This window comes from Leucoraja erinacea, chromosome 12, assembly GCF_028641065.1.
Source record: "Leucoraja erinacea ecotype New England chromosome 12, Leri_hhj_1, whole genome shotgun sequence".
NCBI lineage: Eukaryota > Metazoa > Chordata > Chondrichthyes > Rajiformes > Rajidae > Leucoraja > Leucoraja erinaceus.
In genome coordinates this window covers 11,563,277-11,579,601 of record NC_073388.1, presented here as the reverse complement: position 1 = coordinate 11,579,601, position 16,325 = coordinate 11,563,277, and the positions used below count along the sequence as shown (strand labels likewise).

Genomic DNA, 16,325 nt, shown 5'->3' with positions numbered 1-16,325 from the left:
AACCTGGAACGGAAACCTCTGGAGACTTTGCGCATCACCCAAGGTTTCCTGTGCGGTTCCCGGAGGTTGCAGGTAGTGGAAGCAGGTAGGGAGACTGACAAAAACCTCTGGGAACCGCACGGAAACCTTGGGTGTGGCGCAAAGTCTCCAGAGGTTTCCGTTCAGGTTTCCTAAGTGGAACAGGGGCATTAGATACTACACCAAGTAGCAAGTGACTGTAGATTTCAACCACCCAATATTAGGACAACGTACCTTCTGAACAGGAGATGGAGATGTTGCATTGAAGTCTAAGGCTAGATAGTCAAGGTTTAATGTCCGTGGCCAGTGATTGCTGCCATTACCATTGTACACAGAGCTCGAGCGTTCCTGTGGATAAGGATAGTAAAAAATTAATTTACTGGACTTTATCTTGCACTAAACGTTATTTCCTTGATGCTGTGTCTGTACACTGCGGATGGCTTAATTGTAATCATGTACAGTACTTCCACTGACTGAAAAACACACAACAACAAAACTTTTCACTGTACCTGCACGAGTCAATAATCCAAACTAAATGTATGTCACGGTAATTATCATATGTTCTAAATCAAATGCCATAAACGCTGATAAATTGAAATTGAAAATTATTTGAGAAACTCAAGAAGTCAAGTAAAATTGGTGGAAAGAAGCAAAATTAATCACTAGAAATGGAAATAAAAGTTGGAGAGGTTACAGCTTGGTGCTGTATAAATATGAGGTGCCTTTTTTAGACAAGTACAGGGGCAAGGAAATAGGGGAAGGAAGCAAATAACAAAATAGAAAGTAGGTGATAAGATGGAAGGCAGATGTTTTTGTAAATTTAAAAAATTTAAAAATTTTAAAAATTAAAAAGGGCTGATTTTGAAAGTTGGGAGTGGATGGTAATGAGGTATATGAAGAAAAAGGATGAGTCGAGAAGAACTTTGTTTGCAGATGGCAAAGTATTACTTACACTCATTGTCTGATAAAACAGAACTAGTTGTAATGACCAGAAATGGTTGAATTTATTGTGGTGTTTGCACAATTGTAAAGAAACACTTTGTAAGTTAAGTGTGTTATATTTCCAATTTCCATTAAGCCTTGAGAGGGTAGCATTGGAAACTAAGGACACAATGGCCTGCCTGTGAGAATTCAAATAGCAAATGACCAGAGCTCAAGGCCACATCTGTAAACAGAATGGTCAAGTTCAGCAAAGCAATGATCCACTGTGCTTAAGTGACAGGAGCAGAATTAGACCATTCGGCCCATCGAGTCTACTCCGCCATTCAATCATGGCTGATCTATCTCTCCCTCCGAACCCCATTCTTCTCCCCATATGCCTTCTCCCCATAACCCCCGACACCTGTACTAATCAACAATCTATCTATCTCTGCCTTAAAAATATCCATTGACTTGGCTTCCACAACCTTCCGTGCAAAGAATTCCAATGATTCACCACCATTTGACAAAAGAAATTCCTCCTCATCTCCTTCTTAAAGGAGCGTCCTTTAATTCTGAGACTATGACCTCTAGAACTAGACTCGCCTACACCAGTCATTGAAGGTAGGCATGCAGGTGCAGCAGGCAGTAAAGAAAGCGAATGGTATGTTAGCTTTAATTGCAAAAGGATTTGAGTAAAGGAGCAGGGAGGTTCTACTGCAGTTGTACAGGGTCTTGGTGAGACCACACCTGGAGTATTGCGTACAGTTTTGGTCTCCAAATCTGAGGAAGGACATTATTGCCATAGAGGGAGTGCAGAGACGGTTCACCAGACTGATTCCTGGGATGTCAGGACTGTCTTATGAAGAGAGACTGGATAGACTTGGTTTATACTCTCTAGAATTAGAAGATTGAGAGGGGACCTTATAGAAACTTACAAAAATTCTTAAGGGGTTGGACAGGCTAGATGCAGGAAGATTGTTCCCGATGTTAGGGAAGTCCAGGACAAGGGGTCACAGCTTAAGGATAAGGGGGAAATCCTTTAAAACCGAGATGAGAAGAACTTTTTTCACACAGAGAGTGGTGAATCTCTGGAACTCTCTGCCACAGAGGGTAGTTGAGGCCAGTTCATTGACTATATTTAAGAGGGAGTTAGATGTGGCCCTTGTGACTAAGGGGATCAGGGGGTATGGAGAGAAGGCAGGTACGGGATACTGAGTTGGATGATCAGCCATGATCATATTGAATGGCGGTGCAGGCTCGAAGGGCCGAATGGCCTACTCCTGCACCTAATTTCTATGTTTCTATGTTTCTATGTTCTAATGGAAACATCGTCTCCACATCCACTCTATCCAAGCCTTTCACTATTCAATAGGTTTCAATGAGGTACCCCCTCATCCTTCTAAACTCCAGCGAGTACAAGACCAGTGCCGTCAAAGGCTGGGTGTTCCCATTTACAGCAGACTAATTTTTTCTAACTTAAAGTCAATGCAGGCTAATGCTTGTTCTATCTGGAGGGATTGCCAGGGGGCTTGGCTGGGGTGGACGATGACAAGTCCAATACTTGCCTCCTACGCTTGCAATAGAATAGAGAGATTAAATCAGCCAGTGATTTGCCGACAGTTTTGGGTGCAAAGATCGAGAGGCCAAAGAGTTCATTCTTTCATTCAGTCATGCGTAACCGTGGTTTGTAATACCTTATAGTAGAACATTATCTGCCTATTACTCTGATTATATGGGTCACAGAAACACTGTGTACTTATAATAGTCAGCGCAATGAGTACAAATGAGAAAGGACAAGTTTCGAATTACTTTCAAAAACTGCTTCTGACAATGGGCAACATGAAGAAATTCACTTCTGAAAAAAACCTTCACGCTGAATTAAGAAACTTTATTCATCTGTTGAGACGAATAACGTTGGGATTTAATCACAAGCTTCTCAGGACATTGTTTATTTTAGGAAGGCAAAAAAAAATCCTCCTTTAGACTGATCACTGCTTTCTCCTGTACAAACCTGACATTCCAACCTTGTGTCTTATTCCCTTTACCCTTTCTGAAAACTATAATCTGTTCAAAAAAAATTGTACTACGCTTTTGATGACAAAAACGTTTCCATTTTTGAATTACACTTTGTCTCAAAAGAGTCCAAAACATTATTTGATTTCCCTTCTTTGCTTGTGTTTTGGATTGTAGTTGCTATGCATGTATGTATGTATTGTACATGCTATGTATGTACATTCAGATGCTCTACCACTGCGGGTACCTTTACTTGTTTAGTTGACTATGTCTGTCATTACATCTGGAGAAATTATATTCGACCATGATATGGGTGAGATTTCTTAGCTATACATCCAACTAAGGATTTGAGTATAGGAGCAGGGAGGTGGCCGATTGGGAAAGGGGGGGATGCAGCGAGACCTGGGTGTCATGGTACACCAGTCATTGAAGGTAGGCATGCAGGTGCAGCAGGCAGTAAAGAAAGCGAATGGTATGTTGGGTTTCAAAGCAAAAGGATTTGAGTATAGGAGCAGGGAGGTTCTACTGCAGTTGTACAGGGTCTTGGTGAGACCACACCTGGAGTATTGCGTACAGTTTTGGTCTCCAAATCTGAGGAATGACATTATTGCCATAGTGCAGAGAAGGTTCACCAGACTGATTCCTGGGATGTCAGGACTGTCTTATGAATAAAGACTGGATAGACTTGGTTTATACTCTCTAGAGTTTAGGAGATTGAGAGGGGATCTTATAGAAACTTACAAAATTCTTAAGGGGTTGGACAGGCTAGATGCAGGAAGATTGTTCCCGATGTTGGGGAAGTCCAGGACAAGGGGTCACAGCTTAAGGATAAGGGGGAAATCCTTTAAAACCGAGATGAGGAGAACTTTTTTCACACAGAGAGTGGTGAATCTCTGGAACTCTCTGCCACAGAAGGTAGTCGAGGCCAGTTCATTGGCTATATTTAAGAGGGAGTTAGATGTGGCCCTTGTGGCTAAAGGGATCAGGGGGTATGGAAAGAAGGCAGGTACAGGATACTGAGTTGGATGATCAGCCATGATCATATTGAATGGCGGTGCAGGCTCGAAGGGCTGAATGGCCTACTCCTGCACCTATTTTCTATGTTTCTATGTAACATTTACCTCCAGCAATCTAACGGGGTGAAATTCAATCCTTGCTGCTTATATAGGCATAGTACAAGAACACCAATACAAATTTCAGAGCATTACAGTCTACGGCCAAAGGAGAGGTGAAAACCACCAATACACAATTTAGTCATGCCAATGTCCTAGAATGCAGGAAGGTCACCCAGAATAGGTGTGAGAACCTACATGAAAAGCCTTTCATGTAGAAACGAGGAGTTGCCGATATGTGGTTTACAAAAAGAAGACGCAAGATGCGAGAGTAATTCAAAGATAGACACAAAATGCTGGAGTAACTCAGCGGGCCAGGCAGCATCTCTGGAGAAAAGTATTCAGTGATGTTTCGGGTTGAGTAATTCAGCAGGGCGGGCAGCATCTCTGGAGGACGTTTCGCTTCAGGCTGATCAGTCTGATGAAGGGTCCCGATCCGAAACGTCACCTGTCTATATTGTCCAGAGATGCTGCCTGGCCCGCTGAGTTGTTCCAGCACTTTGTGTCTTTTATTTTAATGCATTTCATGTCCAGTTAAGAATATTTTTTTCTGAACGTCAGTGCCCTGAGCAGAAAGGGCATTGGACAATGTGCTTGGTGTCACCAAAGAAACCTGCCCTATTAATGGCCACACAGTTTTGCGCGCATCCACATTTTATTTACCATTGCAGTGTAAGTTTCTTCGCAATCCCCATCGAAGGTGTTGTAAAAGCTTCGGGCTGATAATGTTTGGCTGTCGGATATGCTGCAGTTGGCTGTACTCCACCTGCTACATTAGAAAGGAAGAAAGGTTGAGATAGTGACGATCTAATGCATGGCAGAGAACACTGAATGATAACACATAAAGGAAGAGGACATTCAGCAGCCCCGGACTGAACCACAGTTCCATTTGATCATGTTGATTCTGAATCTGAATATCACTTGTGTAGGAAGGAACTGCAGATGCTGGTTTACACCGAAGATAGACACAAAATGCTGGAGTAACTCAGCGGGGAAGGCAGCATCTTCGGGTCAAGACCCTTTTTCAGACTGTCTGAAGAAGGGTCTCAATCCGAAACGTCACCCATTCATATAACCCATATAACAATTACAGCACGGAAACAGGCCATCTCGGCCCTTCTAGACCGTGCCGAACACTTATTCTCCCCTAGTCCCATCTACCTGCACTCAGACCATAACCCTCCATTGCTTTCCCGTCCATATAACTATCCAATTTATTTTTAAATTATAAAATCGAACCTGCCTCCACCACCCCCACTGGAAGCTCATTCCACACAGCTACCACTCTCTGAGTAAAGAGGTTCCCCCTCATGTTACCCCTAAACTTCTGCCCCTTAATTCTCAAGTCAAGTCCTCTTGTTTGAATCTTCCCTACACTCTGTGGCAAAAGCTTATCCACGTCAACTCTGTCTATCCCTCTCAACATTTTAAAGACCTCTATCAAGTCCCCCCCTTAACCTTCTGCGCTCCAAAGAATAAAGACCTAACTTGTTCAACCTTTCTCTGTAACTTAGTTGCTGAAACCCAGGCAACATTCTAGTAAATCTCCTCTGTACTCTCTCTATTTTGTTGTCATCCTTCTCTCCAGAGATGCTGCCTGTCCCGCTGAGTTACTCCAGCAGTTTGTGTCTGTCTTGAATGTCACTTCCCTTGCTTACATCCATTTCGCTTTCAACAAAAAACGAACTCCAAGCCATTATGTAACAAAACGTTACATGTAACATAACTTTTCAAATCAAAAAATCAATTTCTAAATTAAGTTCGCTAAATAACTAATCAGGGGTTTACTTGTGCAGGTTGAAACATTAATGATCTCCAGCCACAAAGCGCTGGAGTAACTCAGAGGGTTTGTCCGGAAAACAGCAAGAAGAAATCCACCACTATTTCAAGCAGATGCAGCTGGTTCAAAAGATACTTCAGCTCCCCACTAGTTTAATGGATATAGACATTCCCACCAATGTAACTGAGTAATGCATATCAGGAAATCCTAGGGTTCCTATCTAGTTTGTGCAAGGTTCTTTATGCCCCTGTCCCACTTAGGAAACCTGAACGGAAACCTCTGGAGACTATGTGCCCCACCCAAGGTTTCCGTGAGGTTCCCGGAGGTTTTTGTCAGTCTCCCTACCTGCTTCCACTACCTGCAACCTCCGGCAACCACCTGCAACCTCCAGGAACCGCACGGAAACCTTGGGTGAGGCGCAAAGTCTCCCGAGGTTTCCGTTCAGGTTTCCTAAGTGGGACAGGGGCATTACTTTATAAGTCCAGAGTGTTCAATTGGCGCATCTACTGGCAATGGAGTAATTAAATTCTGATAGACACTAAATTCAGATTCAGATTCAGATTCAATTTTAATTGTCATTGTCAGTGTACAGTACAGAGACAACAAAATGCATTAGGGTTAGAAATGCTGGAGTAACTCAGTGGGTCAGGCAGCTTCTCTGGCGAAAAGGAATAGTTGGTGTTTCAGGTCGGAGGCCCTTCTACAGACTAAAAGATAGAGATAATTCCACGCATACAGCACCCTTAGTCAAGATCGAACCTGGGTCTGTGATGCTGTAAGGCAGCAGCTCTACTGCTGCTGCGCCACTGTGCCACCCTTCTCTTGTTCTTGCTCACAAAGTTATACCCATGCAAGGGAACACATTTGACATACTGGTGGGGTTGGGACGTTTGTTGAAATTGTAAGAAAGGAAAGGAAATCTATTCTCGGGGTAAGCATACTTACAATGGCATACTCCGAGTCCGGCTGACTCCGGGACGGTTGCAGTTTGCCCTGATCGTCGACAAGTTCGTCAAATCTAAAGGTGGTGGCTTGACTGCAATTTAAACAGCATTGTGTGAGATGAGATTACTTAATGCACAGAACAGCCATGATCACAATGAGATCAGCCATGATCACAATGAATGGCGGTGCTGGCTTGAAAGGCCGAATGGCCTCCTCCTCCTACACCTATTTTCCATGTAACATTTGTAAAGTCTTCTTCCCCGTTGGGAAAAGTCAAAGCAATTGGTTGTTGCATTCATTTTTGACATTGTTAATAATTTAAAAGATCAGATTTTCAGCTATGACAAAGGAAGGGCGGGCTTTCTCTATATCAGTCTATCATCGGCCGAAACAGCAACTGTTTTCGCAATGACAAATACAGTACAGAATGGAAACAGGCCTTTCAGCCAACTGAGTCCACACTGACCATCGATCACCCGTTTATACTAGTTCTACTTATCCATGGACACCTGGAGCAATTTACAGGGGCCAATTAACCTGCCAACCTGCATCTCCCTGGGATGTGGGATGAAACTAGAGCACCCAGAGGAAATTATTTCTTGATTAGCAAGGGTGTGGTCAGGGGTTATGGGGAGAATGTAGGAGAATGGGGTTGAGAGGGAAAGATAGATCAGCCATGATTGAATGGCAGAGTAGACTTGATGGACCTTGAATGGCCTAATTCTGCTCCTATAACTTAAGAACTTATGAAACCTACGTGGTCACAAGGAGAATGTGCAAACTCCACACAGACAGCACCAGAGATCAGGATCGAACAGTGGTCTCTGGCACTGTGAGGCAGCAGCTCTACCAACTACACCACAGTGCCTAGACTTGCTGTTGGAGTTATGGCTTCCAGGACATGTCCCCTGTTCAGATGCTTCACATGCAGTGTAGACTTCAGGCATTCTACCCATTTACTGATGGAGTGTTATACATAACAGCATAAGGAAAAAGAGCCCATTTGGCCTCTTGAGTCTAATTTGCCATGCTACAAGATCATAAGTTCCAGGAGCAGAATTAGGCCATTCGGCCCATCAAGCCTACTCTACCATTCCATCATGGCTGGTCTATCTTTACCTCTCAACCCCATCTTCCTGCCTTCTCCCCATAACCCCTGGCATCTCTACTAATGAAGAATCAATCTATCTCTGCATAAAAAATATCCATTGACCAGGCCTCCACAGCCATCTGGTGCAATGAATTCCACAGATTCACCACCCTCTGACTAAAGAAATTCCTTCTCGTCTCCTTACTAAAGGTACGATCATGGCTGATCTCAACCATATTGATCTTCCCTATCCCATGTCCCTCATCTCTCCAATATCTAGAAACTTAGTACAACAAATCTTGAGCCATCTTCAAGAGTACAGTTTGAACAAAGTCCCGGTTACTGACTAGGAGTGCACTTTAGTCATATATCTCTCATAAGAGTCTTTCACTCATGAAGCTCCCAGTAAAAAAAACAAAGCATGCACAAGCTGGTTTTAGGAATAAATAATTTCCCATGTAAAATCAGCTTTGTTTGCAAACAGGCAGAATCCTGTCCCATGCACAAATAAACGCACAATGGATTTTAGAAATCTCCCTTACTCTTTCTGATTCGAGGCTTGAGGTTCCTGTTGACTGGAGGAGGTTCTATATCCGTAGGTAATGGTGGATTGTCTATGGTGGCTGATTGGAAGACCAGATTGGTACAAGCCGGGCTCATAGGAATGTAGCCATCTGATGTGCAGTCAGCTGCAGATATTATTGGAGAAGATCCTGGATTCATAGGAACGTAACTGTCATCACCACTATCCAAGTTACTGCAGTGATGGGCTGGTAGTCTCTGCTGTAAGAGAAAGAAATAGAAATAGGTTTACGTTTCGTTTTTTAGTTTAGAGATACAGCGCAGAAACAGGCCATTCGGCCCACGGAGTCCATACCAACCAGCGATCCCCAGCAAATACACACCAGGGACAATTTTACACTTGTACCAAGCCAATTAACCTACAAACCTCGTGTTTAAGAGGGAACTGCAGATGCTGGAGAATCGGAGGTTAGACAAAAAAGCTGGAGAAACTCAGCGGGTGCAGCAGCATCTATGGAGCGAAGGAAATAGGCAACGTTTCGGGCCGAAACGTTGCCTAAAGAAGGGTTTCGGCCCGAAACGTTGCCTATTTCCTTCGCTCCATAGATGCTGCTGCACCCGCTGAGTTTCTCCAGCTTTTTTGTCTAACCTACAAACCTCTATGTTTTAGAGTGTGGGAGGAAATCGAAGATCTCGGAGAAAACCCATGCAGGTACAAAATCCGTACAGGCAAGCACCTGTAGCGGGGATCGAACCCGGGTCCCTGGCGCTGTAAGGCAGCAACTCTAACCCTGTGCCACCGTGTTGCAGTCTCACGTATGATCTCACTTTGAAAGCCACTGCTCTAAAATGAGCTGGAAAATCATTCAGCTGTAATAACGATGACCAAAAAATGTAACTCCTGCACCTATTTTCTATGTTTCTATGTTTCTATGTAAGCATCGAAGTGCCTTAATTGCTGCAGCTCAAGAAAGTGGCGCCCTATCCCTCCTTCCACGACCAAGTAGGGATGGGTCACAGAAGCTAGTTTTGGCAGCACGTCCCACATCCTATGAAAGAAAGAAACCTATTGATGGGACAATTGAACGGCTGAAATCCAAAAGCAAACCTCTTGTGCTAACAGAGTATTTAATTTCCTTTAGAATTTAGACTATAGAGAAGCAGTGCAGAAACAGGTCCATCGGCCCACCGAGGCCGTGCTGACTAGCAATCCCCATACACTAGCACCGTCCTATGCATTAGGGACAATTTACAATTTTACCATGGCCAATTAACCTACAAACCGATGTCAGAAGGAACTGCAGATGCTGGTTCATACCGAAGACAGATACAAAATGCTGGAGTAACTCCGTGGGTTAGGCAGCATAACTGGAGAAAAGGAATAGCAAAAAGGGTTCTGAAGAAGGCGTCTGAAGAAGGGCTCTGACTTGAAACTTCACCTATTCCTTTTCTCCAGAGATACCGCCTGACCCACTGAATTACTCCAGCATTTTGTGTCTATCTTCAACCTACAAACCTGTGCGTCTTTGGTATGTAGGAGGAAATCGGAGCACCCGAAGAAAACCTACGTGGTCACAGGGAGACCTGTGGTTATCACAGGGAGTTCACATTGCTAGCGAATTACTCTGTGAAATCCCAAGATTATGAAACATATTACTTAAATGTGGAAGATAGACACAAAATGCCTGAGTTAAGGGGCTGTCCCACTTGGGCGACCTAATCCGCAAGTTCTGGCGAGTTTGCCCTCGACTCATACTCGCAGCATGGTCGACACAAGGTCGTAGGAGGTCTTCGTAACTCTCCTTCATGCTCGAGAGTGGTCTCCGCGTACTCGAGGTGTCAGCCAGGTCGCGGCGTTTTTTTCAATATGTTAAAAAATGCCCGCGAGTAAAAAAAGGTTGCCATGGAAAAAATCCACATTTTTTTTACTCGTAGGTTTAGTCGTAGTAGGTCGTAGTAGGTCGGCATGTTAGCCATAGGTAATCGAGGGTAATCGAAGGTAGTCGTAGATAGTCTTCATCATAGTCGAAGGGAGATCGAAGGAAATCGAAGGAGGTCATCTTCACTCTCCACTATTCAGTGTCCAATTTTCCAGAAGCTAGTCACAGCTATCTGAAGCTGGTCTTCGATATTGTCGAAGGAGGTCTTCAACATGTCATTTTTTCAAATTCATCCAAACTCGCCAATTGGGTCGCCCAAGTGGGACAGCCCCCAACTCAGAGGGGCAGACAGCATCTCTGCAGAGATGCATTGGGTGATGTTTTGGTCGGGACCCTTCTTCACACACTTTTACCAAGGGTAGGGAGATCAAGTACCAAAGGACATAGGTTTACAGGGAGAGGGGAAATATTTAATAGGAACCCGAGGGGCAGCTTTGTCACACAAATGGCAGTGAGGGTATGGAACGAGCTGCCACAGGAGGTAGTTGAGGCAGGTGCTATCACGACATTTAAAAGACATTTGGATAGGAAAGGTTTAGAAGTATAGGGGCTGCAGGTGGGACAAATATTGTATGTTTTTAAGCTGCTTACATCTTATTTAAACATATTAATCCCTCTGCTATAAAAGATGACAGGTGAATTTGGTACTAATAAATTGAGTGTGTATTTTATCTTTCCAGACTGTCTTGTTTTACCATATAATATGCATGGTGTCACATCAGATATTTACTCTTCACGTCCACAGTACTCACCAGGTTGGCATTGAATACTTCCTCTGCAGATGTTATGCAATTCCCTTGGTAATCAGTAAAAGGGAACAGATTACATTCTTCAGTGTCTGAAACCCAAATTTAGTTATTTGATTGAAGCACACTACATTAGTTTTCAAAACAAGCAACTCAAAAGAGGAGAGAGATATTCATCGGTTGCCAATCACACTTTGACAATCCCACAATCTGACTATTTATTGGCTTTACCTTGTACTAAATGTTATTCCCTTATCATGTATCTATACACTGTAAATGGCCTGATTACAACGTGATTGCGTTCCCTCCCCTTCCCAGTTCTCCTACCAGTCTTACTGTCTCCGACTATGTTTTATCTCTGTACCTCCGACTCCCCTGACATCAGTCTGAAGACGGGTCTCAACCCGAAACGTCACCCATTCCTTCTCGCCAGAGATGCCGCCTGTCCCGTTGAGTTACTCCAGCATTTTGTGCCTATGCTCAATTGTAATCATGTATTTTTTTTTTCACACAGAGAGTGGTGAATCTCTGGAACTCTCTGCCACAGAGGGTAGTTGAGGCCAGTTCATTGGCTATATTTAAGAGGGAGTTAGATGTGGCCCTTGTGGCTAAGGGGATCAGGGGGGGTATGGAGAGAAGGCAGGTACGGGATACTGAGTTGGATGATCAGCCATGATCATATTGAATGGCGGTGCAGGCTCGAAGGGCCGAATGGCCTACTCCTGCACCTAATTTCTATGTTTCTATGTTTCTATTGTCTTTCTGCTGACTGCATAGCTTGCAACAAAAGCTTTTCACTTTACAAGTGACAATAAACTCAACTGAAACTGACTGTGCATTTTAGTTTATCCATCTTGACCATACCATTGAACACCTTTCATCCTTCACTAAAGATTTGGACACCTGATATATGTTTTATGATGCATTTTGCTGGGAAATGCTGCCTTGGGATAAACATTCCCTATGAAGTAGTGACATAACATGGTATTTATCATGGCAATGACATGGTATTTAAAAGACTTTCAGAGAGAATGTAGAATGACTATCACTGGAGTCTTAGGAAATTGCTTTGAGTGTAAGTGGTCAACCAGTTGAGACTGAGAAAGAGATTACAAATATTTGGAATTCCCTTTCAAAGAAGACTGTGGAGCCTCAGTCACTGAGCATTTTCAAGAAAGAGGTTGATAGATTTCTATTTAATGAAGGAATCGAGGGATAAGGTATTAATTTAGGAGAGTGGCAACGAGGAGGAATTTCTCTAGTCAGAGGGTGGTGAACCTATGGAATTCATTGCCACAGAAGGCTGTGGAGGTCAAGTCAATGGATATTTTTAAGGTGGAGATTGACAGATCATTGATTAGTATGGTGTTAGGCAAAGATTAAATAACATGATTTTTATATCTAATTGACATTAATTTATAGGCCAAATGGAAGGAATTTAGTGTTCAATTGCTGTAAATTAATGGCCATTTAAATCAGCTTTCGAGTGCGATCCAGTGGGTTTCTGTGAACGCGCTGGTTTAGAATGTTGACAGCGCGCTAGATTAGTGAAATAAACATGCATATAAAAAGCCCAAAAAGTATTCGTTATAGATAATTATAAAAGGGTACATTGTTTAATGTAAAAATAAGGTACACACTTTAATTGTTTGCTTTATAAAACCCTGTGGCTGCCAGAGCTTGCGGAATGAACGAGAGCTTTTAAATTTAAAATCGAAGGTAGCAGCGAAATGATTTACTAGGCTGAACATCTGCGAGAACACTCAGCGGGTTTTGCCCCCTCCAAAGCTCCAAAATCACACACAAGGGGTGGGGCAGATGCTCAGCCACGATTCAGGTAGGTTTTGTAACATACCTACATCTATGGAGTGAACGAATAGGCAACATTTCTGGTTGAGAAGGGTCTGAAGAAGGGTCTCGACCCGAAACGTCGCACATTCCTTCGCTCCAGAGATGCTGCCTCACCCGCTGAGTTTCTCCAGCATTTTTGTCTACAACAATGTCTTGTTCAGTAATATTACCTCTCCAACATCTTGCTTTCTCCGCACTTAAAAGAGGGATTCGTTTGGGTAATGGCGCTGGGTTGACGGCATAGGCACCATCTCCATTCTGAACCACTTTGTGTAATTTCTCACGATCACCTAGTTGGCTTGGTTTTGGTGGCCGTGGAGGTGGAGTGTTGGACAACAGATGAATCCCTGTTACCCCAAAGGGTAAAGCATTGTGGTTTTTGTCAAAGTTAAAGATTTGTGAGAATGAGTAAACTGACAATGGAGATGAGGAGGCAGAGGAAGGTCCACTGTGATCTTGATTGGGATGAAAGACCATTTGCGAATCTTGCAAGTTCTTGTACATAGGCACATTGCAACTCAGCGATGTTGGCGTCCTGCTCTTGGAGTGTAGATTCTCTTGAATATCTTCCGAGCCCAACAACTCGAAGGAATGATCAAACGATTTGTCACATGGGGAACAACTGTTGCTTCTGAAAAAAAGACAGTTTAGAAGGAAAATTTTAACTGTGTGTGATTATCGAGACTCTTAGAAATCTCTTCAGTCATTTCATCTATACTGAATTGCATTGCAAATGTCGTGACTGTTATGACGGAGCCAACTTACAAACCCCAACATTTTACGAACCACAATGAAATGAGAGATAGACACAAAACACTGAAATAACTCAGCGGGCCAGGCAGCATCATTGGAGAGAAGGATTGGGTTGGGTTTTGGGTCAAGACCCTTCTTCAGACTGGAGAAAGTTCTTGACCCGAAACGTCACCCATTCCTTCTCTCCAGAGATGCTGCCTGTCCTGCTGAGTTACTTCAGCATTTTGTGTCTATCTTCAGTTTAAACCAGCATCTGCAGTTCCTTTCTATACAATTAAATGAGAGATTACTAATCAATCCAGAAGAAAAATGTAGACCAGAAAATAGATAAAAACTTGCTCTAAGTGCAGTGCACCAAGCTGAACTGTCAGCACAATGATGTGCATTAGTCCTGAAGTAAGGCTTGAATAAATAACCTTAAGGGAAGTTAATATGAATGCCCGATGGAAAATGGAAACTGAAGGTATTTTCTTAAACCCCTGTCCCACGGTACGTGTTCATTCCAAGAGTTCTCCCGAGTTTGCCCTGATTCGAACTTGGAGATTTACGGTAATGGCCACTCGTCGGTACTCGGGGCTCTCGTGGACATTTTTCAACATGTTGAAAAATCTTCACGAGTCTTCCCGTGCTTACCTGCCATTAGCGAGTCTTCCTGAGTACCTGCCGTTAGCGCTAAGAGATGTCCAGAGCTCCGACATACCCGCTATGTTCATTCTCCGTGCTTACCGCGAGTTTGATTTTTTTTAAACTCGGGAGAGCTCGAATGAACTCATACCGTGGAGCAGGACTTTAACTTGTTAACTTAAGTCACATCAAATCAAAAGGCATTATCAATGAATTTTAGCTAATATTTATGTGTATCATAAAAGAAGAAAATCAGGTTGCTCAATGTAACAATCGAACTTTCACAAGAGCCCAAAAATGTAGATAGCAATTAGTTTTAATTAATTTGGCTACATGTGTAATCTTGGACTCACTGTCGCTTTGGAGTGCCCATTAATTTATATATCCAATTTTCTCCGACTTTCCCTTTTAGGGGCGAGGACTAAAGTACAATTTCACATATACTCAGCCTTCCTTTCATGCTATTATCCATCGTGTGTGATTTCAAATAGAGAGAGAACTGGAAGCACAATCATCTGGAAAACAATATCAGGGCAATAAAATTGGGTGTATAAAATCATGAAAGGAATAGATCGGATAGATGCACAGTCTCATGCCCAGACTAGGGAAATTGAGGACCAGGGGACATTGGTGTAACGTGAAGGGGAATATTTTAATAGGAATCTGAGGGGTAACTTTTTCACATAAAGGGTGGTGGGTGAATGGAACGAGCTGCCAGAGGAAGCAGTTAGACAGGTACATGTATAGGACAGGTTTGGAGGGATATGGGCCACTCACAGGTAGGAGGGACTAGTGTAGATGGGACATGTTGGCTGATGTGGGCAAGATGAGCCCAAGGGCTTGTTTCCACACCGTATGACTATGACTAATTTGTTTTGTTGGACGTGGGGATATATCAGAGAGTGGCTTACACTAAGAAATCCCCCACAACAGGAGGCCGAAGTTCACTTTGTGTCAGCGAGTTTTCATTTTCATCCATGCACAAAGAGGCAGGGCTGGAGGATGGGGAACTCATTGACTAAAGGCAAGAAAGGTTTAATTGTTTTGTTAGGCAAAGACCTTTAAAGCCAATTGCTTTGCCAGACCAAATGACTGTGCCAAATAAAAGATCACCCGTACACTAGTTCTGTTTTATCCCAGTTTTACATTCTGCACACAAGGGGCAATTGACAGAAGGCAATTAATAGGCAAACCTATACGTCTTTGAAACATGGGAGGAGACCAGTGCACCTGGAGAAAACCCACATGGTCACTCGGAAAGCTGTAGGAGCAGGTACACTGCCTTGAGCTCGGGAAAGCAAAATTAGCCAAGTTTCTCACACAATTATACCCAGGAGAGAATATACACCCCTGACAAAAAAATCAATAAAGTAAACCCAGAGCATATTTAACAAATGCCAGTAGCTTAATAGAGGAGGAGGAATAGAGAAGGAATTTCTGTTGTTAGTATTAATCAATAATTATTAATGATTATATTAAATAAGATAATAAAATATAACATTTTATGAATTAAATATGTGAGATTGTATAGAATGTACGGAAATGTGTCAAATTGATAATTATTTAAAAATAAATAACTGAACTGGTTAGCTTTGGGTCTAGTGGATTCATTGGTCCAGTTTAGTTTAGTTTAGATTAGTTTAGTTTAGATTAGTTAAGATTAGATTAGTTTAGATTAGTTTAGATTAGATTAATTTAGTTTAGATTAGTTTAGTTTAGATTAGTTTAGATTAATTTAGTTTAGTTTAGTTTAGATTAGATTAGATTAGTTTAGATTAATTTAGTTTAGATTAGTTTAGATTTGTTTAGTTTAGTTTAGTTTAGTTTAGATTTGACTAGTTTAGATTAGTTTAGTTTAGTTTAGATTAATTTAGTTTAGATTAGATTAATTTAGTTTAGATTAGATTAGTTTAGTTTAGATTAGTTTAGATTAGTTTACTTTAGTTTAGATTAGATTCATTTAGATTAGTTTAGTTTAGATTAGATTAGTTTAGTTTAGATTAGTTTAGT

General features: G+C 42.4%; 1 protein-coding gene across 1 annotated transcript in view; it reads right to left on the bottom strand.

The window, feature by feature from the left end:
• gab3 (GRB2 associated binding protein 3) overlaps positions 1-16,325 on the bottom strand; it is a 131,392-nt gene that overhangs the window by 9,369 nt on the left and 105,698 nt on the right. Inside the window, exons 4-9 of the mRNA XM_055643573.1 lie at positions 13,109-13,569; positions 11,094-11,179; positions 8,422-8,662; positions 6,790-6,880; positions 4,728-4,833; positions 253-366 (exon numbers count right to left, since the gene is read on the bottom strand). Coding sequence (XP_055499548.1) covers positions 253-366; positions 4,728-4,833; positions 6,790-6,880; positions 8,422-8,662; positions 11,094-11,179; positions 13,109-13,569 — 1,099 coding nt within the window. The remainder of the gene's footprint in view (positions 1-252; positions 367-4,727; positions 4,834-6,789; positions 6,881-8,421; positions 8,663-11,093; positions 11,180-13,108; positions 13,570-16,325) is intronic.